Genomic DNA, 24,413 nt, shown 5'->3' on the forward strand with positions numbered 1-24,413 from the left:
TCCCTGTATGCAGCTGTGATGATAGGGAGGAGTGCATCACAGGATAATGAGAAACTGGGAAGTTAGGCTTGTTTATGGAACATCAACACGGATACTGATGGAAGTTGGAAGGGAAAAACATGTTAACCCAGCCATGAATTTAGTGAGAAAGATGGGAGAATATCTTAGACCAGAATGGTCACTGGAATCAGGATTGGGTGACAAACTGTAACTGTATTAGTATCAAAGAAGAGTATCTTGAGATGAAGTTATAAGAAGAATTGAGAAGTAATTGAGGAACAAGGAGTATTCTAAGTGAAATACCTGTGAGTCAGGAAGCCATGCAAAGAAATCCATCAATATGGAAAAGTTAGAAAGAAGACTCAGTGCATGTTAAAAGATGAAAGTAGAAAGAGAGGAAGTAGTGTAAAATAAAATGATATTTGTTAATATTGGGACAAGAATTCTAGAAAGCACAAATAAAAGGATGGGTATATCTAGAATGGGACAACAATGGGGTTGGGTTGAAATATAAGGGAATGAGGAAAAAGGCAGCTGAAATAAGAAAGTTTTCTTACTGTGTAGTCAGGAGTTTAATTATCACTCAGATGGGAAGGATATGAATAATGAGAGTATGTAATCCACTGGAGAATGAGTGCAAAGGGAATCTCTGGATGGGGCGAAGTCCATGAATAAAGATGGGAAATTGGAAGGCTCAAGATTAGTCTATCTATCAACATTCTAGCTAGAGGCAGGTCCATCAAAATATTATATTCCAAAGAAAAATAATTTAAATATTAAAGCTCAAATATATTCCTTACTCATTTTCCAAGTTAAATTTTATTGTAATTTTAATTTTTTACCATATATATGAATTTCTTTCTAAATCTGCCTTGTAAAGTTACTAAATCTGAAATCAAATGGAAACCAATCATATCACATTGTCACTCTGAGCATTTTGTTATGAGACAGGGCGTTTATATCTAATTATTGACATATTAAAGACAAAGAAAAATTGGACTGATAATTTCTTTACAGAATAACTTTAGCTTCCTATAAATAATAGATCAAAGAAGCAATAAAAGTTTGCCATATTCCCTGAAATAAACAGATTAAAAAGAAGCAAACAAAAAGAATACCTTTTTATACATAGTTTACAGCTCAAATAAATATAACTTTTCTTGTGTTCAGAACTACAAACTTCCCAAGTATTAAAGAAAATGTTATGTAATTGCCAACATGAAAATTCCTACAATTTATAATAAATTTTATATTTTAAGGTTAAGTATTGTTATCTTTTACAATAATTAAATGAAAAGGGAGGAGGAAAGAATCCTTCTACTTAACATACTTCTTTTATTATTAAAATGTGAAACTTATTCCAAAGTGCTAAGGTTATATGACAAGAAGCAAAAGAAGGATCAAGTATTGAGTTAATTATTTCTGAACTTCCTAGAGTAATAATCCCAAGAAAATTGTCAAGAATTTACCTTGTGCAACAAGATCTTTTCTCAACAGTGGATATAGAACAGGTTCTACTCCATCCATCTCCTGTATAATAAGTGTTTTCCCAAATCTCACTGCCAACTCAAGAGCAGTGATAAAGTTGCTGTCCTAGGTAAGTAATATATAATGTTATTTCATTATTACATTGATGTTTTCAATAGGCTATATCATTCTTAGCAATATAAATGTATTTAAATTTGCATTTATAGAATAACAACACAAATTTTTCTATAATTAGATTCATACAACAATGAAATTACTGTAGTTGAATAAATTATCAAATAAATTTATTTAAATCATTTATTTAAACAAATCTATTAAAGGAATTCAGAAGGGAGTTTAAGAACTCAAAAAATTACATCAAAACTGGCTACCAATGTTAAGATTTTATATTATTATTAAATCAATTTTCTTTTCATATTGTATAGATAAGTTATTCAGTTATTTTGCTTCCTTCAAAAATCAAATATTGGGGGTAAAGGAAAGATCAATTTTGATAATCTTTTCTATGTAATAATATGTTTATCTCCTCAAAAAGAATGGGATACTTTTTATTTCTACTATGAAAACAGGAAATGAGAATCCCTAAACCTAATCATTTGATCAGGATTCATTATAATTCAGAAGTAGGAAATATCATGGAGAGAGACTTTTTAGACCCTGAGCTCTAATTCCAGTCACCTAGGGCCATTCTTCTCCATCTCTTGGCAATTTGTGCATTTAAGTGGAGCATTTAAGCCATTTATTATCCCTTACGTAATCAATGACACCTCCTCTTCCTGTCAAGCAAGATATCTATTAAGAATATATTTTATATCACTCTTCTCATGTAAATTTCCACTAATAAATTGTTAGAGTATATCACGTATATCATAATTCTCAAAATTCCATTCACTAGAGGATTCAATGACTCATATACATATGGCAATATCTAAAGAATGGCATTGTTAAAAAAAAAAGATGGAATACTAGTGTAATAATAGGGGGGTCTTTAAAGACAAACATGAATAAAAGCTGCGCAGAATGAATGGATAATTATGATCTGCACCATTAGAAAGATCCACAGTGATGAGCTTATCAAAGATAAATTATTCAATCAACTAGACAGCTCATTAATTCTAGTATTTTTATGCATTTCTAGGTAAAAGTAAGAATAAGAGGTGTTATGAAATCAAAGAAAGATGAAATTATATTAAATACAATGTCTATAGTATGTATAGTGCATATATATTAGGGGACATATTGCAGAGTAGCATTTGTCTTATTCAATTGTAATTATAATTATAATGGTGTTTTGTACAAATAACAGAACAGTTTTGTAGCAATAACAGTCTGTCATGTTTAGGGCCTCCTTGTTTTTTTTTTTTTTCCAATTTTAGTGATATTACAATAAAAGTATATTTACTCATTTTTGATGAATTGAATAAAGGCTATATGACTCTCTGAAAGAAAAATATTTGATCAATAACAATGAAAAAAATCGACATAGCAATAAATGTCAGACCCATAGTCAGAAAGATCTGGGTTCAAGGCTACTTTTTATACTTATTGTGTGACTATAGAAAAATTATTGTGTGAGCCTGTAAGACTCATGCAACTTTTAAATTTTATCCATCTTAAGTAGGCATTATTCTGTAACACTAATAGGAATTTCTAATCCCTTGATGTCACAGAAACCTGATATATAGAAGCCTTTAGTTAGCATTTAGACTAGATAACGCAGAATAATCTATGATGCTCTGCCTAATGTTTGCCATATTGCTACAATCATTGGTGTGATAAGACTGAATGATAATCAAGAAATCTTAGATCTTTATCATCCTAACTTTGCCACAAAATAACTTTGTGAGCTACTCAAGTCCCCTAATCATATTATGTTTTAATTTTCTGAACTTGAAAAATTCAAATATTTAATAATGGGAAGTGAATGAAAAAGGAATGAAGGAAAGCATTTACACAGCACCTACTATATACCATGGCCAGGTTGTACCCAAGCACTGTTACACATATTATGTCATTTAAGGCTGACAGCAATCCAGTGAGGTGAGTGCCATTATTATTCCCAATTCATAGCTGAGAACCCTGAGGCAGAGAGAAGTTAAGTGACTTGCCCTGTGTTAAATAGTAAGTAGATGGGAATAGATTTCAATTTGGATCTTCCTAACTCCAAGCCCAGTGTTCTATCCACTGTACCACAAACTTGTCTCTAAAGGAATCAATTATATTAAGTGATTAAAAAATACTTGCCTGTTGGTTAATAATCTCTAAACGTGATTCTTTTAAATGTATCTTTAACCATTCAGTTGCTTGGGAAGAAGGATCTATTAGAAATGGGCAAACTCGACTCTGATTAACAAATAAAAAGAATGAAAAATATGTAAACAATACTTATTTTGTCAAAATTTAAAAAGAAACAACTTGAAAATTATCAATAGGAAACTCAGGTGTCTATCAAGTTTCAGAGTTCCTCAAAATATCATAGATATTTTAATAGAATACACAAAGAAAAATAGTCATTCAAAATTTGTCAAAAAATAGTGATGCTCCCTGAATTTGGCTCCTTTTTAATGTCAACAATAATTCATTCAAATTTCATTCCCGAAGGGTTAACTTGTTATTACTCCAATATAAATGTTAGTTCTTTTCATATAAACATAATAACTTTGTAGTTCCATGATGCTACAGTATATTTTAACTAGTTTCATACTAGTATTAAATAGCATGCTATCCGATCTACTACACCTTTGATTAAATACTAAAGTAACTAGAATTAAAAAAAAAAATCATTCTTACCCCTGATTTCAAAGCAATGATCTGATGCAGTAAAACAAAAATAGGTAAAGATTATTTACATAAAGTATTTTAATATTTCACATAGTACTTGTAAGTTTATGCAAAAATATATATATTTCATTTAAAAGATATTTATTTCTGATCTTTAGATCATTTTGATCTTTTCTTTCTACTTCATCAAAACCATTCTTATATGGCATTCTTCCAAATTTATGTTCTGCATTTATAACATCTGCATTTTAAAATTGTAGAATATTTTTTAAATTTTGTCCTGCTATGTGCTCTCAGTCAAAATTTCCCTTTTATTACTATAGGCATATGTTATAGCTGGTCTATTATTAAATACCAAATTTATAATATGTATTTGGGTGATAGTAATAGCCAAATTTATGGTATTTCTTATTGAACTATTAAAGTACCACAGTTTTGAATTCTGAACGAAATAAAACCATTCTAGACCAGAGTTTAGGACAAGATAATTGGCATTAAAATAAAACTTATTTCAATGAAATTCCTCTTATTTCATTTGCAAACTTGCTTTGAAAAAATAGCTAATCATCTTAACAATTCCCAAGGTTTATTAAGTTGAACAACTGTAAATAAATGGTGTGAAATCATTTATGGTAATAAATACAAAAGAAATATTAGATATATTATTAGATCAATATTATAATGATAAAAATACATCATTAAAAAGTTATCTTTGTCCTAATCAAGAAATTTAAGGTACAAGGCTATATGTTCACAGCAATTAAATAACAAAAAACAAATAATAAAATTTAGCAAATAAATACCATTTTTACAGGCTAATTTCAGATATTTTGTTATGAGAGTATATAAAATATTTCTATTTTTAAAAAAAAAACTCCAAGTGACTATCTTAAAAAACTGCTGAAACAGAAAAAAGCTCATCATTTTTAAGAATAGTATAGAAACAAAATAACATCTATCAAAAATATAAATTCCCTAATATGCAATGAATTTATCTTTCTAGTCTACGTGATGAAGAAATATTTTTCTTGAATGCAAGCTGAAGAGGATTCAAAAGAAGAATGTAAGTAAAATTCTTTACTTAATATGTAATTTTAATCTGCAGGTGATTTATAATATGTAAAAGTATGGCCAATTAAACTAATAATGATAAGCATGAAAAACAACAATCTGTGGAAAGGCTGCTCCTTCAAAACTTCCAAGATTTAGATGTTACCAAGTAGAAAGCATATAACTGGCTAAAAGCTATGTTTTAAACTTAGGTGGCAAAGAGGGCCAGAAAAGAAGAAATCAGAATGAGGAAAAGAAATCACAGATTGACAGTGGGGAATGGAACAGTGCATTCAGAAGAAAAATCCAATAAATTGCTTCCAAGGATAAAATCTCACCTATATAGTATGCCTATTCTAGAAAAAGGTGAGTAGTCAATGATAAAAACTTTATGACTGCTTCAACTTGATGTTTCACCTGGCATTTTTAAATGTCATATGAATTTTAATATTTTTTTCAACAAGGTAACTAAATTTTCATTTTGCAAACAATGACTTTTAAAGAATATATACTATGTGAAAAATCATCACTATAAATATCATTTCCCAGGACTTTCACAGTCCTTTTTGGTCAACATTTCGTTCCTTTCATCTGTCTGCTTATGGAAAAGCAATTAATTGCATAAAAATTATAACTGCACTTAAGGAAAAAAAATAAAAATCACTGTGTGATATAAACAGAAGAAATGATAGAAGAAATATGCGATCTATGGTGCACAGAATGATTTAGCTTCCAAATAGAAAATTCAACTTTTAATCTTTTATTATCAAGATGACAAAGTCATTGAAATTTAAAAATATTAATATAAGGATAATGAACACACACAAAATTGTATAGAATTTTAGTGCTGTTCATTTAATAATTTAAAATATTATCAGAAAAATAACTTGTTAGAAAAAAGTTGGTTTTAAAATAAGATCTACTTGCAAGTTTATTTTCTTCATCTGTTCCCTCTTCACGCCTAGGGGTGGTCAGGGAGATTATTTTAGGTACTGAGATGTTAATCATAGCTCTAAAGAAAATTTGTGGTATCAGTTGTAGAAGGGTGAAAAGACCCATAATAACAGGCTACTAAGAAGATATGTTTAAAGAAAACAAAATGAATTAATTACCTGCAAGATAACAAGAGCATTTTCTATTGAAAGATCATCTGAAGGTAGGCCTTCACTTTTCCAAATTAACTGCTCACTCTCAGTGCAAAGAAACCTTCTCAAATCAAATTCTGGAAAGTTAAAAGTAGCAATTAAAATTCATGAAAATTACCTCATACTTTAGTTAAAAACATAATAAAGCAATCTTAAATACAGGAATGCAAAAGTTCTAATAATGCAACTATTTACTGAGTAGATATTAATGATATGAAATATTTTTTGAATCTGATTTTCAGAAGAGCAAAAAAGTAATGATGTAAATTAAGCTTATAAATCCATATCTACAAAACATTTCAGTTCTCAAAAAAGATCTAAGCATAGTCATCAACTCATTTCAAGTCATCTTTAAATACAATTCCAATCTAGACAGTGGGAGGCTTAGTTTTAAATGTCACATATAAATATGTAAAATCTGAATTGCTGGGAGAAAAGAAAGTGACTACATCAGTTATTCTTTATGTGAAAAAAAAAAACAAGGATTCCAGTGTTACTGGATTGCAGAGTATCAAGTTATTGCAACTGTAGAGGTGTGAGATAGCTAGGGTTTTTTTTTTAAACCATGATAGTGACAATATCAGCAATGAGAAGAGACCCTCGGTGAAATATGTTACAAAGGCAAAACTGAAGGTTTGTAGTAACACTTTATATAGAGGGGTGAAAGAATGAGAAGTCAAAATGGTACAGATTCTGAGCCTAGGTGACTAGGAGAATGGTGATATTCTTAAAATTAATTTTTGTGGTTGAGTAAGTTTTAGTCATGTCCAACCATTTGTGACCCCACTTGGAATTTTCTTGGCAAAGACACCGGAGTGGTTTGCCATATCATTCTCCCAGGTTATTTTTACAGATGAGAAAACTAGGGCAAATAAGGGTATCCAAGGTCATACTGCTAGTGTGTACTAATAGGGAAGTCAGAAAAGAGGAAGGGTTTAGGGGATAATTATGATTTAAGTTTTGGACAACTTGAATTTAAGATGCTAGGAATCACTTGTTCTAAATGCCCAATAGGCAAATGAAGATGCAAGACTGTAAGTTGGCAGAAACGTTAAGAAAAACTGAAATTTATAATCATATATATGAGTACTGATTTCACAGGAACCAATAAGACCATGAAGTGAAACAGTATAAACAGAAAAAAGAAGAGAACCCAGGATACAACTCTGTGGAACAAGCACAGTTAACAAGTAAGATCTGTATGAAGATCCAGCAAAGGAACATGAGAAGGAGTAGTCAGACAGGCATGAGGAGAACCAGGAGAGAGCCATGTCATAAAAACCTAGAGAAAAGAGACCTTCAATAAGAGGATGATCAACAGGTCAAAGGCCCTAGAAAGGTCCAGAGGGAAGAAGAAAATACAATTAGATTGGGCAATTCAGAGATCATTGGTAACTTTGAAGAGAACAACATTGCTTTTATGAGGTAAAGAGTCAGACCACAAGAGTCAAGGGAAAAAAGGGAGTAAAGACATCTCTTGTAGATGGACTTCTCAAAGACTTTGGAGTTCTCAAAGGGAGGAGATGTATGAACAAGGAAGGAAAAAGAGGAATCAAGTGAGGAATTTTTGAGAATGGGGAAACATAAGAATGATCACAGCAGCAGGGAAGAAAGCTGGGGACAGGGAGAGATTGAAGAGAAGTGAGAGAATGAGGCTGATAGAGGGAAATCTAGAGAAGGCAGGGTGGAATGGTATGTGTAGAGCAGTTTACCTTGGCAGAGATAATAGCCAACTTTCTGTATCACACAGTGATAAAGGAGAAAATGGCAGAAGGCATCTGAGGAATGTAAGAGGAAGAGGAAGGAGACGAGGAAACATTTGATGAATAGCCTCAATTTTCCAGCATGATATAAAGCAATCTTCTCTGCTGAACATGGGACAGGGGAAAGAATGGGGGATTTAAGGAAGGATGCAAGGATTTATTAAGAGTGCAGTAGTGAAAATGTCTTGCAGCAGTGAGGACCCATCTAATTATATAACAGTGCAACAGACACAGTTTTGTTTAGCAGCATGTGAGTAGGGAAAAAAAGGCAGTAGATGGTAGGAATCTTCTAATGGTTGACAGTAGGCAGGGCAAGTTTTTCCATAGAATAGAAGAAGGTTTTTGAAAGAAGACAATATAGAGCTGAAATGATTCTCCAAAGAATTAAGATGGAGAAGAAGGAACAATGTAGCCTGGGAAAGAACTGAAGGGTTGAGAGACTGGAAATCTCAGGATGGTTGAAAAACAAGATTTGGGATTGCAAGGCATATGTAGAAATGGAAAGACAATAGATTGCAATGAGATAAGGATATTATAGAGTTCATGAATACAGAAATAGTGTGTTTAAAGATAATAGCAAGATCTTTGTATTTGATTGAAATAGGGTAGAGAAGTGGATCATGTAAAATAAACAAATAAATTAAGGGACTGTGAGATTAATAATGCCTGAGAAATTAGATATGGATTGAGTGAATCTCAAAGGAGAAAAAGTTACTGAGAAGTGATATAGAGGCAGAATCAGGAGTAGTTTGACAAATAAGGAGTATTCTAATACCCCTACCTCAGTCAGTGAGTTGAAGTCAGGGAGGCTATGCTATTACGAGAGAAGCACAAAATGGAAGGAATGGGAAAAGAAAAGGTCTTACATGACAATAAGTGGGTGGCTCACAGAAGAGTTATTCTGGAGAGCACAGTGAAAGAGATGATTAACTTTATATAGAGAGGGACATAAGGTGGGAGGTAAGGTTGGATTGGGGTAAGGGGAATAGTTATAAGGATGGATAATAGGCAGTGGAGAACAGAGGATGGGATTTGAATAATGACCATCAAGGAGTCCAAAATTACTGCGGTGGGAAAATTATGATCAAGGAGAAATTTGTTGATAATTGAGAAATAAGTTTAGATTTGGCATAAGGATAGAGTCTTCTTAAGACCTTGCCTAATTCAGAGAAGATGATAGGTCTTTGGATCAATCAGAAATTTATTAAGCACTTTCTATGTGCTAGACACTATGCTAGGAGGTAAAGATACAAAAGAGGCAAAAGACAGTCAGACAATTAAGGAACTTTCAATCTAATGGGGGAGATAACCTGCAAACAAAAATATACAAAATTGTTTGCTTGCTTATTTTCTTTCTTTCTCATTTTTCCCTTTTGATTTGATTTTTCTTGTGATAAATGATAAACGTAGAAATATGTTTAGAAGAATCACACATGTTTAACCTATATTGGATTATTTGTTGTCCAGGAGAAAGAGAAGATGAAGAGGGAGGGGGGGGGAAATTAGAACACAAGATTTTGCAAAGGTAAATGCTGAAAACTCCCTTTTCATGTATTTTGAAAAATAAAAAGCTATTATTATTTTTAATCATGTTAGCTTTAATATAGGACTAATATAATAAAAACTATGACTGAGGAAGATATGGCCAATGTCAACTGTCAATAGGCATGTAATTTATTTTTGTTTACCTCAGGCCCTTCATCTACAAAATGAGTTGGAGAAGGAAAATAACAAACCACATAAGTTTTGAGAAAACCTCAGATGGGGTCATGAAGATTCAGATTTCACTGAAATGACTGAACAAGAACAACACAAACAACAAATCCTATTCCTTGAGAGAATGGCTTCAGGCAGGGTTTCAAATTTTTTCAGTGCTTTGTTTATAAAAAGACGACTTAATAAAATTTATTGTCACCCTTAAAAATAAAAGTCTTAAATATTCATAAAATAAATATGCAAAACAAACTACATACATACTAGGAAGTAATTAACAGAAGAAAGGTACAAGAATTAAGAGGGGTTGGGGAAAGCTTCTAATATATGATAGAAGGAATGGGAATTAAGAGTTAAAGGAAGGTCAGGAGGCAGAAGGAAAGCATTCTAGGAATGGTGAAGTCAAAGAAAATGTCTAAAGCAGAGAACTGGAATCTTGTTCAAGGAAAATCCAGAAGAGCATCCATAAACCAAAGAGTATATACTGGGGAGTACAGAATAAGATTAGAAAGCTATGAGGACTGAAGGACTCTGAATGCCAAAGAAAGAATTCTATATTGGTCTTCGAGGCGATAGGTATCAACTGGAATTTATTGAGTAGAGGGATGATATGATCAAACTTGTGTTGTAGGAAAATCACTTTAATGGTTTAGTGGAGGATAGAATGGAGTGGGGATAAACCTGAGGCAGGCAGAATTAGCAGCAGGCTGTTGCAATTATCAAGGTGTGAGGTGATAAAGGCCTGCCTTGAGCAGTATAAGAAAAGAGAATGACGTATTTTCAAGAGATGTTGCAAAGGTGAAATTAACAAGATTTGGCAATAGATTGAATATAGAAGTTAATGTGGAGAAGTCCAAAATGACTCCTAGTTTGCAAGCCTGAGGAACCAGTGTAACCTTCTACTATAATAGGGAAGCAGAGAGCAAGTAACTAGTTAGGAGGAAAGCTAATGAGAGATACTAAGCTCAGAGCTCAAGGAATGCTGTTATTCCCTTATCCTCAAGATCGGAGAGGAGGCAAAGGACTTAATGAAATGGTTTTTCTCCTTTACCCTAAAAGGGAGGAGTTTGGTGCTCACTGGAGTAGTGTTTTTTCTTCTTCCAGAAGGAGGCAGGAGACCAGACAGGAGTAAGAACTGATAGCATTCAATGACAATTTCTCCCCTTACTCAAAAGCCAGAAACTAGTTTCTAATAGAATGGTATCTCTCGTCTTTGTCCAAGAGTTCAGGAAGAATACTTAGAATACTACAATAGAATGGAGCAGGAGAGTGATAGCATCATTTTCTTTAAGAATATTACTTTAGATTGCACATATTTAACCAATTTCAGATTGCTTGCTGTCTTGGGGAGGAGGTAGGTAAGGCAGGGAGGGAGAAAAATTTGAAACACGATTACAAAAATGAATTTTGAAAACTATTTGTACATGTATTTGGAAAAACAATGTCACTGAGAAATTTAAATAAGGGCTTTTGACAGTTGTTTGTAGCATATATTAAAGAACAATAGATTTGGGGTAGAGAAAACAACTCAGAGGAGGCTGCAAAAATTCAGGCAAGAACTGAGAAGGCTTGAACTAATATGAGGACCATAAATAGAAAGAAGGGAAGAAATGTGAGATATGTTATGGAAAAAGAAGTGACAAGATTTAGGAACTTATTGGACATAGGGCATGACAATTCCCATGATGTAAATCTGTGGAACCTATAATAGAAACATAAAAGTTTGGAAGAATGGGTTTTGGAGAAAAGCTAATGAGTTATGTTTTGGCCTATATATGGCCTACAGGACATCTGGCCTAAAAATTAAATATGTATCTGAAGATACAAGACTAAAATTCAGTAGAGACTAAGGCTGGACATACAGAGTTGGAAATCATCTCTACAGAGATGATGAGATATATGATTTATTAAGAAAAAGATATGAGAAGAGGACTTGGGATAGTCTCTTTTATTTCACTCACAGTTGGGAGCAGATATGGATGATTAAACAGCAAAAGAAATTGAGAAGGAAGAATTAGATAGGGAATGGTGAAAATAATTAAATGATACCAATTCAATGTTTTGGGATCTCATGACAATGACACACTATACAATGTAGATTCAGATATATAATAAAAAGGGAAAAAATTTTAATAAAATTTTTAAAGTAAAAAGGTATCAAAAGACCATTTTTACACAATTTTTCAACCTTAAATATAACAGCTCACTTTCAAGACCAGCTGCCTTTGTCCATTCCTCCAAACTTGCTTTTCTTTGACCCTCAGGAGCAGCAGAAAGATATGTGATAAAAGCAGCAGCCAGTTGTGCCCTTTTAGGAAGTGTAGCTAATTCTTCTGTTATCTCTGCAACCTGAAAAAATTATGCATTATGAATAAAAAACAAAATTAGGCTAATATTCATAGGGAAGGAAAAACTATTTTTATTTAATTTTTCATGTTACCATGGTTAGAATTTATTACTTAGCCTGCTGTAGTAATGTACCTGCAGCTTTGTTTGTAGTTATTTTTAAAAAGCTATTCCTTAAATTAAGTAATATACTCTATTTTGCTAAGAAGTATATGTAAAATTGATTAATGTATGATCAGATGTGAAAAAAGTTAATGAATATAATTCAGTCATGGTTATATGTCTATATGAAGTTCAGATATATACTGTCTATATTCAGTTCATTTAAAAATGTGTGTGCTTATATAGTTTATAAATATAGTTTATAGGAGAGATGCTTGTTCAAAATGAAATTCCCTTAGATTGTTATGGTCATTTTTATATGCCAAGGCAAGGGTAAGAAAGAGGGAAGGTAGGACGATTTAGTGTTTCCAGGATCCCTTAATCTCATAAACCTGGTTAATCCCTCTAAAAAAGCAAATCAAAATCAACCCATAGTACCTCATTCAGAACAACTAATCACCATATCCTCCTATAAACCCTCCATAGGGACCTATGAAATGTATTGAGGTTATTGCCATTATGTAGTTCTTCACAGGTGCAGCTTGGTCAAGGCTGTTAGATGATGAAATGGATAGAGCACTGGGCCTGAAATCATGAAGACCTGAATAGGTCTTATAGAGTGGTAGAGAAGAGTAAAGGGTAAAAAGACTGGAGAGAAAAAGGGCCAAGTTTGAACATATTTAAATGCCACACATAAGAGTGAATTTCTCTAGAATTAAGAGAAAGAGAGGGCTTAATTAAGGGTGCTGATGGGGGAAGGGGAAGCAGCAGGTTAGGGGAAGTGACGAAGTAATGTGGATGTCTTCTCCTATGTATTCCTCATAGCATTTTTAATAGGGTAGGTAGGAACTCACTTCATGACACACAATCTGGCTTTGTTTGGTGTTAATTTTCATCTTTGCTTTAGGAAGTGACTATTCTATCTACCCAAATAGCTATTTCACAGCCACTCATTGGCAACAAGTCACCCTCACCCTTTCCTGTTCCTTACTCTCTTATCCAGGAAATTCCCAATCCTTTTTTTATTGTAGTTCTACATACAGCCTCTCTCACATCATCCCATTCTCCATGCTCATCACCACAGCCACATTTCAGGTTCCTATCACTTGTGGTCCAACTTCTTGGTCACCTTGTCTGTCAGTCTTTTATCAGTCTAGATTCCAAAGTAACCTACCCTAAGCTCACATCTGACTATTTTACTTCCCTTCTCAAGAACTTTCTATGGATCCCTATTTCCTCTAAGATTACACATAAACCACTCAGACTGGAATTAAAATCTCTATACACTCTATTCACATAACCTATCCTTTCAAGTCTTATTTCATCTTTACTGACCTTCACACATGTTCTATTCCAGCAAAATTAGCTGCACACCCACACACAACTGTTCTCTGAAATGCACATTCCTGTGGCCACTTCTCTACATGTGCATGCTCTGTCCCCAGTCTTGGGTCCTCTGATGGCCTCTGCCTTAGGAATTTCTTCAAAATGAAAGAGGTTCCACTTTCTCCACAAAAATTTTCTTTCCCCAGCTTCCCCCCAATTAGAGTTTGTACGTGTGTGTGTGTGTGTGTGTGTGTGTGTGTGTATTCTCAATCCACACAGTACAGACAGTATAAGCTCTTTGAGGAAACAGATTGTTGTGTTTGTCTTTGTATACCCAGGGGCTGGCAGCGTGCTTTAACTGTAGTAAGTATTGAATAAACATTTGATAAAAATGTGTCATTTAACTAAATCTGAATGTTCCAAACACCAGTTTTCTAATGTTTTGACACTGCTAATGCATTAATGTAAAACTGTACATTTCTATAAACAGACAATGTACAACTATTAAGAAATTGGTAAAGGTTTGGAAAGGTTATGAACAGAGCAAAAGGCAAACAGCAGAGAGAGGATTAAAGCAGTAATTTTGGGGCCACTGTGAGGTAGGCAGATTCAGAAGTATTTCTGGGAAAAACTTTTCTTTTTTTAACCTTTACTATGTGTTGTTATATAAATGAGTAGATTTATATTCCCCCATTTTTTATATCTATTATAATACTTATCTTTAAAAAGAAATTTCATGAAATTTTGTTTCAAACAAACCTGTGAATTCCATCTCTTGTGTTCTCTATCAAGTTGATTAATTAAGACCTCAGCAGCTTTAATTGTTTCCTGTGCTTTGCTTACTTCTGATTCAAGTTTAGCTGCTTCTGAAGTTCTGCTCTGAAATCTTCAAAATGAGTAGACTTTAATTAAAAACTGAATTGTTAATGGATTATTTCACTCATAAATATGCATAAGTAAATATATTAGTATACTGAGCTATGTTTTAAGATATAATTTTAGATATAATTTGTGATCAGAAATCAAGATAACAGATATATTTTGAATATTGCTGAAGAAAATGAATGACAATATCAACCTTAAAACCCGTAGAATTCAGAAACTGTCTTTCGCACAATATCATCTTCTATTTTTCTAGGGGTATAAGAAAACTAGAATATCAAGCAATTGAATTGAATTAATTTCAACTTGAATCTTAACTCAAGATTATGGTAAGAAACTTAATAGTACTTGACTAGATATTATCAAATGTTTGTTACTATCTCTTGTTTCTGAGACTTATAAAATTTTCCTCTGAAAATTCAAGTGCAATTATTTTTCTGAAAGGCATCCAAAATCATAGAAACAAATGTGTGCATATCCCAATAGGGGGAAATGTACTGCATTATCAGAACTGATATATAATACAGTACATTTTCCCTATTGGGGTATTTCATAATATTGTATTATGATAATTCAATAATATATAGTGTGATATATCAATATATATCAACAAATATATATAATATATATTTAGATCTATATTTAGTGAAGAGTGATGTGAATATTTTTCCATATTCATAAAAAGGAAATACCTCAGGATAATATAAAATTAAATATTTCTTTTTTGTTTCTTATACCCAATGTTTTTTTACTGGAAAATTTTTGAATAAAATCATTGTAATATAAAGAAGTGTGTAGCTTTGAATTTCACAGATTTCTTTCATATATCTAATGCATTTTTTTCTTTCTTCCCTTAAAAAAAACTATTAGAAGCTTATAATAAAACTTTTCTAGGCTTTCACAAGAGATCTCTAACCTTGAAAGGAATTTTGTACTTGTACATCAGGATTTATTTTGTAACATATTCTAGATTACTATCCTTTTATACATATATATATATATATATATATACACATATATATACATATATCCTAAATTTTAGAAATAAAATATTTTCTACACTTCATAGCGTTCCCAATGATTTTTTTCCCTTTTGTTTTAATAGTAATCACAGATCTTGATAGATATATGCATTGAACTTTAAGAGGAATGATCATTTATTCTTCCATTAGTAAAATTGCTGACAAACACAAAGTGTTTCCTTTTTTCTTCCATGCTAGGATGAATAAAGTTAAATACAATGAATATCAGAGAAATTAATATCATCTGGCCACTTTCTTTAAAGATTCGAGATATTTAGAATCTTTTGGAGAGATAATGAAGTGGGTGCAGGTACAGTAATAGTTTTGTTATGCCAGAGTTTTCTTTTGTCCTGCATCAGTTTCCCTAATTGTTCTGCTTCAGTTTATAATTGTCTGCTCAGTCCTGCAAAACCACCCCTCCCTCTTAATCAGAATATTTGATAAGGATAAAAGAGCTTATGTTTTAGAATATTAGAATGCCTCTCCCCAACCCAAGCTATCAGAATATCAGATACAGTCTTATCAAGATGTCTCTCCCCATCTCTGGGGTTCCTCCCCTTATTATGTCATCCCTATCTCTGGTGACTCACCTTACCCTGTTCCTGCTCTTAGCACCCTGACTCCACTCCTGCCTCAGTCTACTCCCTGAGTCTGAGCCATGTGCATATATGTCATTGAGAACTCACATTGTTTGTTGGATTCTTGGAGATAATAGTCTCATTCAGTCCTGGGACCAAATCATGGATCCATTTGGTCCCAGTAAATCTCTCCCTTTCAAATAAATTATTAACTATACTCTATCTTGCCTATTTCTCCAGCATTACAGTATGGTTTTTCATTCAAACCAAAAGTATCTAAATCCCAACTAATTTTCAAAGGAAAATGAATCATCATTGTTAATATTATAATTGAATTCTTTTATATTGAATTCTCTCCCTCCCACTTCCAGAATATATAGATTTATAAAATGAAAGCTAAATAATATAATCATTTGCTCTTAATAAAAAAATGATGATAAAACTAAACAAAAATCAGATGCTTATAGAATACTCCATACCAACCTCAGTTTTTGAGTGAAAAGTCATGGGGAAAAACTTACAACTGGAAGCTTTTGTGTTATTTTACTTAAACAATAAAGAGCATATGGTTAGTTAACAATATTCAAAAAATGTTTCTAAATATTAACTTACTTATCTTTCAACTCAGACACTTTCTGGCCAACGGAGTTAAGTAAGTCTTCCAGTTTCTTTTTCCTGTCTTCAGTTTTCTTCAGATTCCTAAAACACAGCTTAATTTTATACAAGTATTCCTGCTTAAAATACTATTGACAAGACATGAGTAACTTGAAAAGTGAACTTATTATATGTGGTCTACACTAAAAAACAAAATGATCTAACCAATTGTGATTTACTATATTATCAATTTTGTTCTAGTCCAAAGAACTTCCAGATATACAAGCATTTTATAAACTTTCACTATTTTCACTGTGGTACAATTTCATTTTGTAAAATAAAATTGAAATTCAAAATTGTAACTACTAATGGTAAGATGACTCCTTTATTTTTACATGTATCTCCTCAGCTTTTCTACTTGTCTAATATGGTCTACAATATTAGAAGACTTTCATTAATATCCATTAATAGATATGGAAAGGAAAAAGGAAATTACTAATTAAATGGAAAAACTGTGATTTAATATATGTCTAAGGGCCACTCTCCTGATGTATCAAATTTCTATCCATAAGTTAAGATTAGGGTTACCCAAAAATGTAACATGTTTCTCAGAGACAAAGACACAAAATCACAAAGAAAAGCCCTACACTGACAGTTTCATGATAACCTGAAATCTCATCACCCTGGCCAGTGAGGGAGGAAAAGAAGAAAAACTATAATAAGTATATATGGGACTTTAGATGTATATTTTATATATGTAACAAAACATCTAAGTTGATTTTTATTTCTTTAACATACTGAAAATGTGTATGGCTTATTGCTATGCAAGAGTAAGCAGAAAGCATAATGCTGATTCCTTATGCTGAAAAAAAAGCAAAGGTTGCAATATCTAAAAAGTTATCTTTTATTTTTAAGACTTACGCTTCTAATCCCGCTTGTTCTGTTTCCAGAGGCTGAATTCGTTCTAACACATGTGAATACTGGACATTGGCTTTGACCCAAGCAGCCAGAGGAGCAGCAGCAGTACTGGCACGTTTAGCATTCTGAAATATCCATTATATTCTCATTTCAGTCCATACCATTTTCTTAAGTATTTAAACAATGTCAATGAATTCTTTTGGTCTCTGGCTAGAATTGAACTAAATAAATTTCTAAAAGAGGAGAATATAAACTATGCTTGTGTTTATATCATTTCTATATTAAATACACACATATGTAAAAAGATTTACACAATTACAAATTTAACTACAGCTAATCTCTGAACTGCCATAGCTTCAAGTATGTTTTCTGCATTTTTGCTTATTCATATAATGTATGTATGAGTCCATTAACTAATTTCCCCACTCCAATAGATAGTTTAATACAATTTAACTAAATTCAATTAGAAAGCCAGATGGATTACCTACACAGAAAATAAATGGCCCTATCTTCTTTCACAATGGCCTAGTTCTTCCCTATTACTGTCACACTTTATTCTCGAATTTTCTCTCTGAATTCATTCTTCTCCTCCAAGCCAACTGCTTGTAGACATGCCCCAAAGCATTGAATTGTGATTCACAACTTAATTTATTTAGATTTTTTGGATCAGGTGAAAGAGAAGATTTAATGGGTTCAGCCTCAGTCAAAGAGAGATCTGTTGAAGACTTTACTTTAAAAAGGCCAAGGTCTCTAATTACATCCAAGACTATTTCCAGTCATCCTGATATTCATCTGGCACTGGACACAAATGGTTCTGGAGGAGAAAGGTAGGCAAGTTATCTTGTATAGCCTCTCTCCTTAAGTCCAATTCACTTGCATGCCATGGCATTCCTTCCCTGATGGCATGGTCCTCTTCCAGAATGAAAGATAGACAACCACCACCTTTGAGACCACATAACTGAATGTGGGGGTTGCACAATTATGATTATCAGTAAATGTCAGATTTATATACCTACTTTATTTCCCATGTACCCAAGGTCCTGTAAAATTTTCTCAGGCAAAAAGGAGTCACAAGAGGAAAAGATTTAAGAAACCCTGCCCCTTTCTTACAATTTTCTGGATTTTTTTTTAAAAGCCAGGCAACAAAGCCTGGGAGTTGAATTGCTCAGGACTTTTTAATGTAAAGGCAAGTCCTTAAAACAGTCTGATGTCATGCTTCATCAGAACATTTAAAACAAAACAGGGTTGACTGTCTTATGGAAAACATGACCCTTGGAGACACAGCAAGGCAAACAAGCTTGTGGTACGAATTTTAGGAATGTTTAGTTCTTTTATTTAAACATAGGATCCAGGAGGCCTGCCACCCATACAGAATATAACAGACAAAACATTTGATGATCATCCTATTGGGAATATCCAGAAGAGGGGTCTTTAATCTGGATGCCCAGATTTAGGGGTAATCTTCTAAAATAATCAAATAATCATACTTAATCATATAGAAAAAATTGACAGAATAATGTTTTTTTTAAATTACCTTTGGGTCAAATGATGCTTTATTTTTAAACAGAAGATCTTCAACACTTTCTCTTATCTCCCTTGGAATGTTCCGAGCATCAAAAGTTGCAATATCTTCTCTCACACCTCTTTTAGCAAGGAAACTATAAAAAATATTATAAATGAAAAGCAATTTAATTAATTTACATTTTGATTTCTGCATAGAAGATATAAAGGAAAGTTAAATAATAGTACCATTTTTCTGACAAAAAGATCAACTTAATAGTTCCTAAATTACTAGCCTAGTATAAATGTAAATATGAGAAGTTTCCTGGCCTTCCTGTTATCATTTTCCATTCCAGTAAGACTAAAGGTAGTCTTTACTACTATTTACTACTACTATTCAAAAACACAATCTTCACAGTATCTATACAGGTAATAGGATAACAAAAATCATTATGCTCACTGTACTACTACATGACCCATGTAACCACTGGCCTAACATATAGAGAGAGTACTGGATTAGGAAGACCTGGATTCATAGCCAGCCTCAGATACTTAAGTAACCCCTGAACAAGTCACTAAATCTCTTCCTGACTCAATTAACTCATCCACTACATGAGGAAAATAATAGCACCTATATTTCAGGATTGTTATGAGGAAAAAAGCACTTTGCAAACCATTAGAGAGCTTTGTAAATCCTAGGAGGAAGTGAAACAAGAGGAGGAGGAGAAGGAGAAGAAAGAAGAAGAGGAGGAAAACAATGGTGATGGTAATAGTGATGAAGAATAGATACTTCATTTTATAAGTAAGGATATTATTTCAAAGTTCCTGTCCATTACAGAATTTCATAATGCTTACCTTAAATCCTAAAGTTTACCTTTTCATGCTCACCCAAGACGTATCAAAGATACCCATCAACCTTAAGACTCCTTCAAGAATGTCTCTGATGACATCAGGTGGCATTCTTAATGAGCGGATTTCTGAAAGGGATTCTGGTTTTATATTTCCAACTGCTAATTTAGCTTCATTAACCAGTGGCTAAAAGAATTAGGATTAAAAAAAGGACATTTTTCATTTTAAACAATAAATGTTTTCATTTATATTTCTTTTCTTTTTTTTTTTTAACTAATAGAGTATAAAAGATTTTCTCAGGCTCAACAATTTTCCCTTCTTCCTCTAAACTCTATTTTGTTGATATTTATCCTGTGAATCTATCACATTCTATATTATTATACTCATTTCTGTACTTGTTTTGTCCCTCCTCCTAAATTGTAATCTACCTGAGAAGGTATTAAGTTACATCTTCCTTCAGCATTTAGCATAATTTCTTGCACATAACATGTTCACAATAAATACTTTGTGAACAAATAACAAAATTAAAATGGAAATTTGTTATATAAACAACACAAAATGATCAAATTGATATTATAAAAATCATTGTCACTATAACTGCATAACTCAAGAAAAGTTAATTTGGCTTAAAGCCTATAATATTAAGTGAAGTTCATGCTAAATAATAAAAATTACATTTGGGGACCATCTTAATAATTTATAATTACATAATATAATTATATAACCTAAGGGAAAAATCATTTTGACTCTCATACATTTCTTGAGATAATCTATATTCAAATAATGAACCACCTTAATCCCATATAAAGTAATTTAAGATCTTTTCCTTTGTCTCCCAAGTTTATAATTAACTTTGTCATTATCCTCAACTCTTCATTTTCCCTTCACCTCGTGTATCCAATCAACTGTCAAATTTTGACATTTCTTTTTTCTACCTCTCTTCTATCTCTTGCATGCTACCCCTTCTCTATAAGTCCTCATCATCTCTTGCCTAGATTTCTGCAATTGCCTAATTAATGGGCCTCTCATCTGTAAGGCTCTTCCTGTTACAGTTAATTCTACATCCTGATGTCAAAGAAATTTTCCATAAGTTTAAATCTGACAATGTAACACCCCTACTTAAAACTCTAATGGTTTTCTATTATTTCAAGAAATTTTTTAAAAGTTCCTATGTTTAACTTTGAAATGCCTTCACAAACTGGTCCCAAAACTCATCTTGATAGTCTCAATGGTTATCTCATCCTCTTGTGATGCAGCCAAACTTGTTTTCTCTCCACTCCTAACACACAAGATTCAATCTCCCATCTCCACACATTTGCATTTGTCATCCCACATTCCTGGAATATACTTTTCTTGCCTCCAACTCACATTGTTATTCAAGAAAATACTCAAAATTATTACCTTCTTTGTGAATCCATTCTTCATCTCCCCCAGGTGCAGTAGCATCCCGCACTCCACCCACCCACTACCTTCTTAAATTATTTTTATTATTTGTATTTATTCTTTTCATACTTATTCTATATGTACTTATATACTTTTTCTCTCCCTCATCAGAATGTAAGCTCATTTTGAGTAGTGATAGTTACATTTTATTCTCAGCACAGAGCACAGTGATTGGTACATATTTATAAATATACTAGTAAATAACTCTTATTTGCATATACTATTTAAGTTAGTGGGAGTTGTGTAAAATCACCTACCTCAAGCGCCATCTAGGTCCAATGGCCAGATATAGATCAGGATGGCTGGAAATGGCTGGATGCAGTGGGAGACCTTGGCCTTTCTAAGGTCTTCCAAACAGGTCTCAGTTTGACTGAGGCTGCACCCATTCAGTGAATAAGGTTATGTAAGAAATGAGGCAAGAGAATGGCCTCTTTTACTTAGTTTAAAAAAAACAGAGAGAGAGAGGGTGGCAGAGTGGATAGAGCACCAGCCCTGAAGTCAGGAAGACCTGAGTTCAAATCTGGTCTCAATTAACACTTCGTAGCTGTGTTACTCTGGGCAAGTCACTTAATGCCAATTGCCTCAGCAAAAAAGAAAAAAGAAAAGAAAAAAAAAAAATATATATATATATATAGCTCTGTGTGTGCATGTGTGTGATTGTGTGTGTGTGTGTGTGTGTGTGTGTGTGTGTGGTTGTTGGCCTTCATTATAAAAGAGGAGAAAAATGACATCACCATGTCAGACTCCAGTTAGTATGTCTTACTTTCTCTGGTGAGACCAAAGTGAGCTTGGAATGCTCTGTCCTAAGCAGGACACACACAGTCTCTGTGAACATCTGTGGTGGACTCTAACTCTGAGCATCTCGTGTTTCTTCTGAGCTAATTCAATTCTGCTTTGTTCATGGAGCACAGCACCTTCTCTGGTGAGGGCCGGACATCCTGTGGATGTTCCTGTACTGGTTTCTTCCAAGTTCTTAAGAGATATCTTCAGAGTGTCCTTGTATCACTTTTTCTGACTACCTTGTAAGTACTTATCCCATGTGAATTCTCAGTAAAATAATTTGTTTTGGCAAGCATGCATTTGGCGATAGAACAATGTGGCCCACCCAATGGAGTTCTGCTCTCTGCAGCAGAGCTGAAATATTTAGTTCAGATGGTTGTGCACTTAAAGCAGCCTCCAAAGCTAAAACCCTACAAAGAAGTAAGGTGTGTGTGTGTGTGTGTGTGTGTGTGTGTGTGTGTGTGTGTGTGTGTGTGTGTGTGTGTGTGTGTGTGTATGATGTGGTGTGTTCAAATATCTGGGAGGAAAAATATTCAGGATTTCAGGCCAAAACAGAAACAACTGTTATTTATATTTACTCTGAGCCAATCAGAGCCCAAAAAAGGGATCAACTGAGGTGTAGGCTGGGATCTGTTACTGATCAATCAATGAAAGCCAGAGAGTGATTTGGATTTCTTTCTTAAGGACTAAAGATGTGTAGTGTGTGTGTATATCTATATACACATATACTCTCTATACACAAATACTATACATATACATATGTATATACACAGATATGTAGTATATATACATATAGAAAGAGTATATAATAGTATTGATATATATATAGACACATATTATATATATTATTATATATAATATTTTTGTATATATTAATAGATAATATATTAGCTATTATAATTTCTCTTGTCCATATTCCTTCATAGTTCTTTCACATAAAATTTTTTGTGAACTTGAAAATAATGATACACCTTTGATAAAACCTTGAGACTTTAAAATAATGTCATATCTATATATAGTATGTATATTAAGGCATTTATTTAACAGATGTTGGCAATATTGAATTGCAAATGGTTATCTAATACCTTTACTAAAGAGAATGAGTGTGCAAAATAGATAAAGGGCTAGTCTTAGAATCAAGAAAACCTGTGTTCAAGTCCCATTTCTGACACATCCTCACTGTGTGATCCCAGTGAATAAGTAACTTCACTTTTTTATGCCCCAGAAAAATACTGAAAACTACAAAATGAAAAAAATAGGTTCCCAACTACAGAAATAAAGTCTCTTCACTATGAATTACTTATGCCAAGCGGTTAGATAAAAAAATAGATTAAAAAAGTTGTGAGAAAATACAGTGAAATCTTTTTAGAAAAGCATCTTACCTGTACTTCTTTTAGTTCATCATCAATTTTACTTTTTCTTTCTTCAATCTTAATAACTTCTTCTGCAATTTTATGTTTAAGTCTTTCTAATTCTGTCTTCTGCTCACTGGCATCCTACAGGAAAAATCATTCTGAATTAATAATAAGATTTTTAAATTTGTACTAATTTTCTGTGTTTAGTAAATCCTCAAGATAAATTTGCCTTTAAACAGCTATATTTACTGTTATTGTTACTATTACTATTAGCAATTAATGAAGAGTTAAAATTAAACCAACCCCCACAAATTCTTACCGCATAAGTTGCAAACGTATGCACAAAATATGTATTAGCAACATACTATATTTTATATCCTATGTTGAGAAGCTGAAGATTCTATTTTTAAGAAAATTATTAACTAAAATAAAAAATAATAATATGCTGTCATTCTAAATAAAAATAAATAAAAATTTCTAATAAAATGTATGTTTAGAGATTATATATTAATGATTTGTTGAATAATTGCATATTATATATCTTTATAGATGAATAAGAAATGGAGATATAAAAAGCACTGGCAAGCATATCTAAATAATTAATGTGTTTTTCATCACTGACAATTACAAAACCTTAAAATAAATAAACAAATAAAAATTAAATTAAAAAAAAAGAATTAATGTGTGGGGTAGCTAGATAGCACAGTAGATACAGCACTAGCCCTGGAGTCAAGAGAACCTGAGTTCTTAACACTTCCTAGCTGTGTGACCCAGAACA

General features: G+C 32.6%; 1 protein-coding gene across 3 annotated transcripts in view; it reads right to left on the bottom strand.

Annotated features, from left to right (window-relative positions):
• DYNC2H1 (dynein cytoplasmic 2 heavy chain 1) overlaps positions 1-24,413 on the bottom strand; it is a 394,253-nt gene that overhangs the window by 203,214 nt on the left and 166,626 nt on the right. For 2 of the 3 annotated variants that reach the window (XM_074304391.1, XM_074304389.1), the window contains exons 56-66: positions 23,663-23,776; positions 20,083-20,243; positions 19,243-19,366; positions 17,712-17,833; positions 16,809-16,895; positions 14,474-14,600; positions 12,148-12,289; positions 6,432-6,541; positions 4,279-4,299; positions 3,733-3,831; positions 1,470-1,593 (exon numbers count right to left, since the gene is read on the bottom strand). In XM_074304391.1, the coding sequence (XP_074160492.1) occupies positions 1,470-1,593; positions 3,733-3,831; positions 4,279-4,299; positions 6,432-6,541; positions 12,148-12,289; positions 14,474-14,600; positions 16,809-16,895; positions 17,712-17,833; positions 19,243-19,366; positions 20,083-20,243; positions 23,663-23,776 (1,231 nt within the window). The remainder of the gene's footprint in view (positions 1-1,469; positions 1,594-3,732; positions 3,832-4,278; positions 4,300-6,431; positions 6,542-12,147; positions 12,290-14,473; positions 14,601-16,808; positions 16,896-17,711; positions 17,834-19,242; positions 19,367-20,082; positions 20,244-23,662; positions 23,777-24,413) is intronic. The other variant, XM_074304390.1, reaches the window with a different exon arrangement.

Source organism: Sminthopsis crassicaudata, chromosome 3 (assembly GCF_048593235.1).
Source record: "Sminthopsis crassicaudata isolate SCR6 chromosome 3, ASM4859323v1, whole genome shotgun sequence".
Classification (NCBI taxonomy): Eukaryota; Metazoa; Chordata; class Mammalia; order Dasyuromorphia; family Dasyuridae; genus Sminthopsis; species Sminthopsis crassicaudata.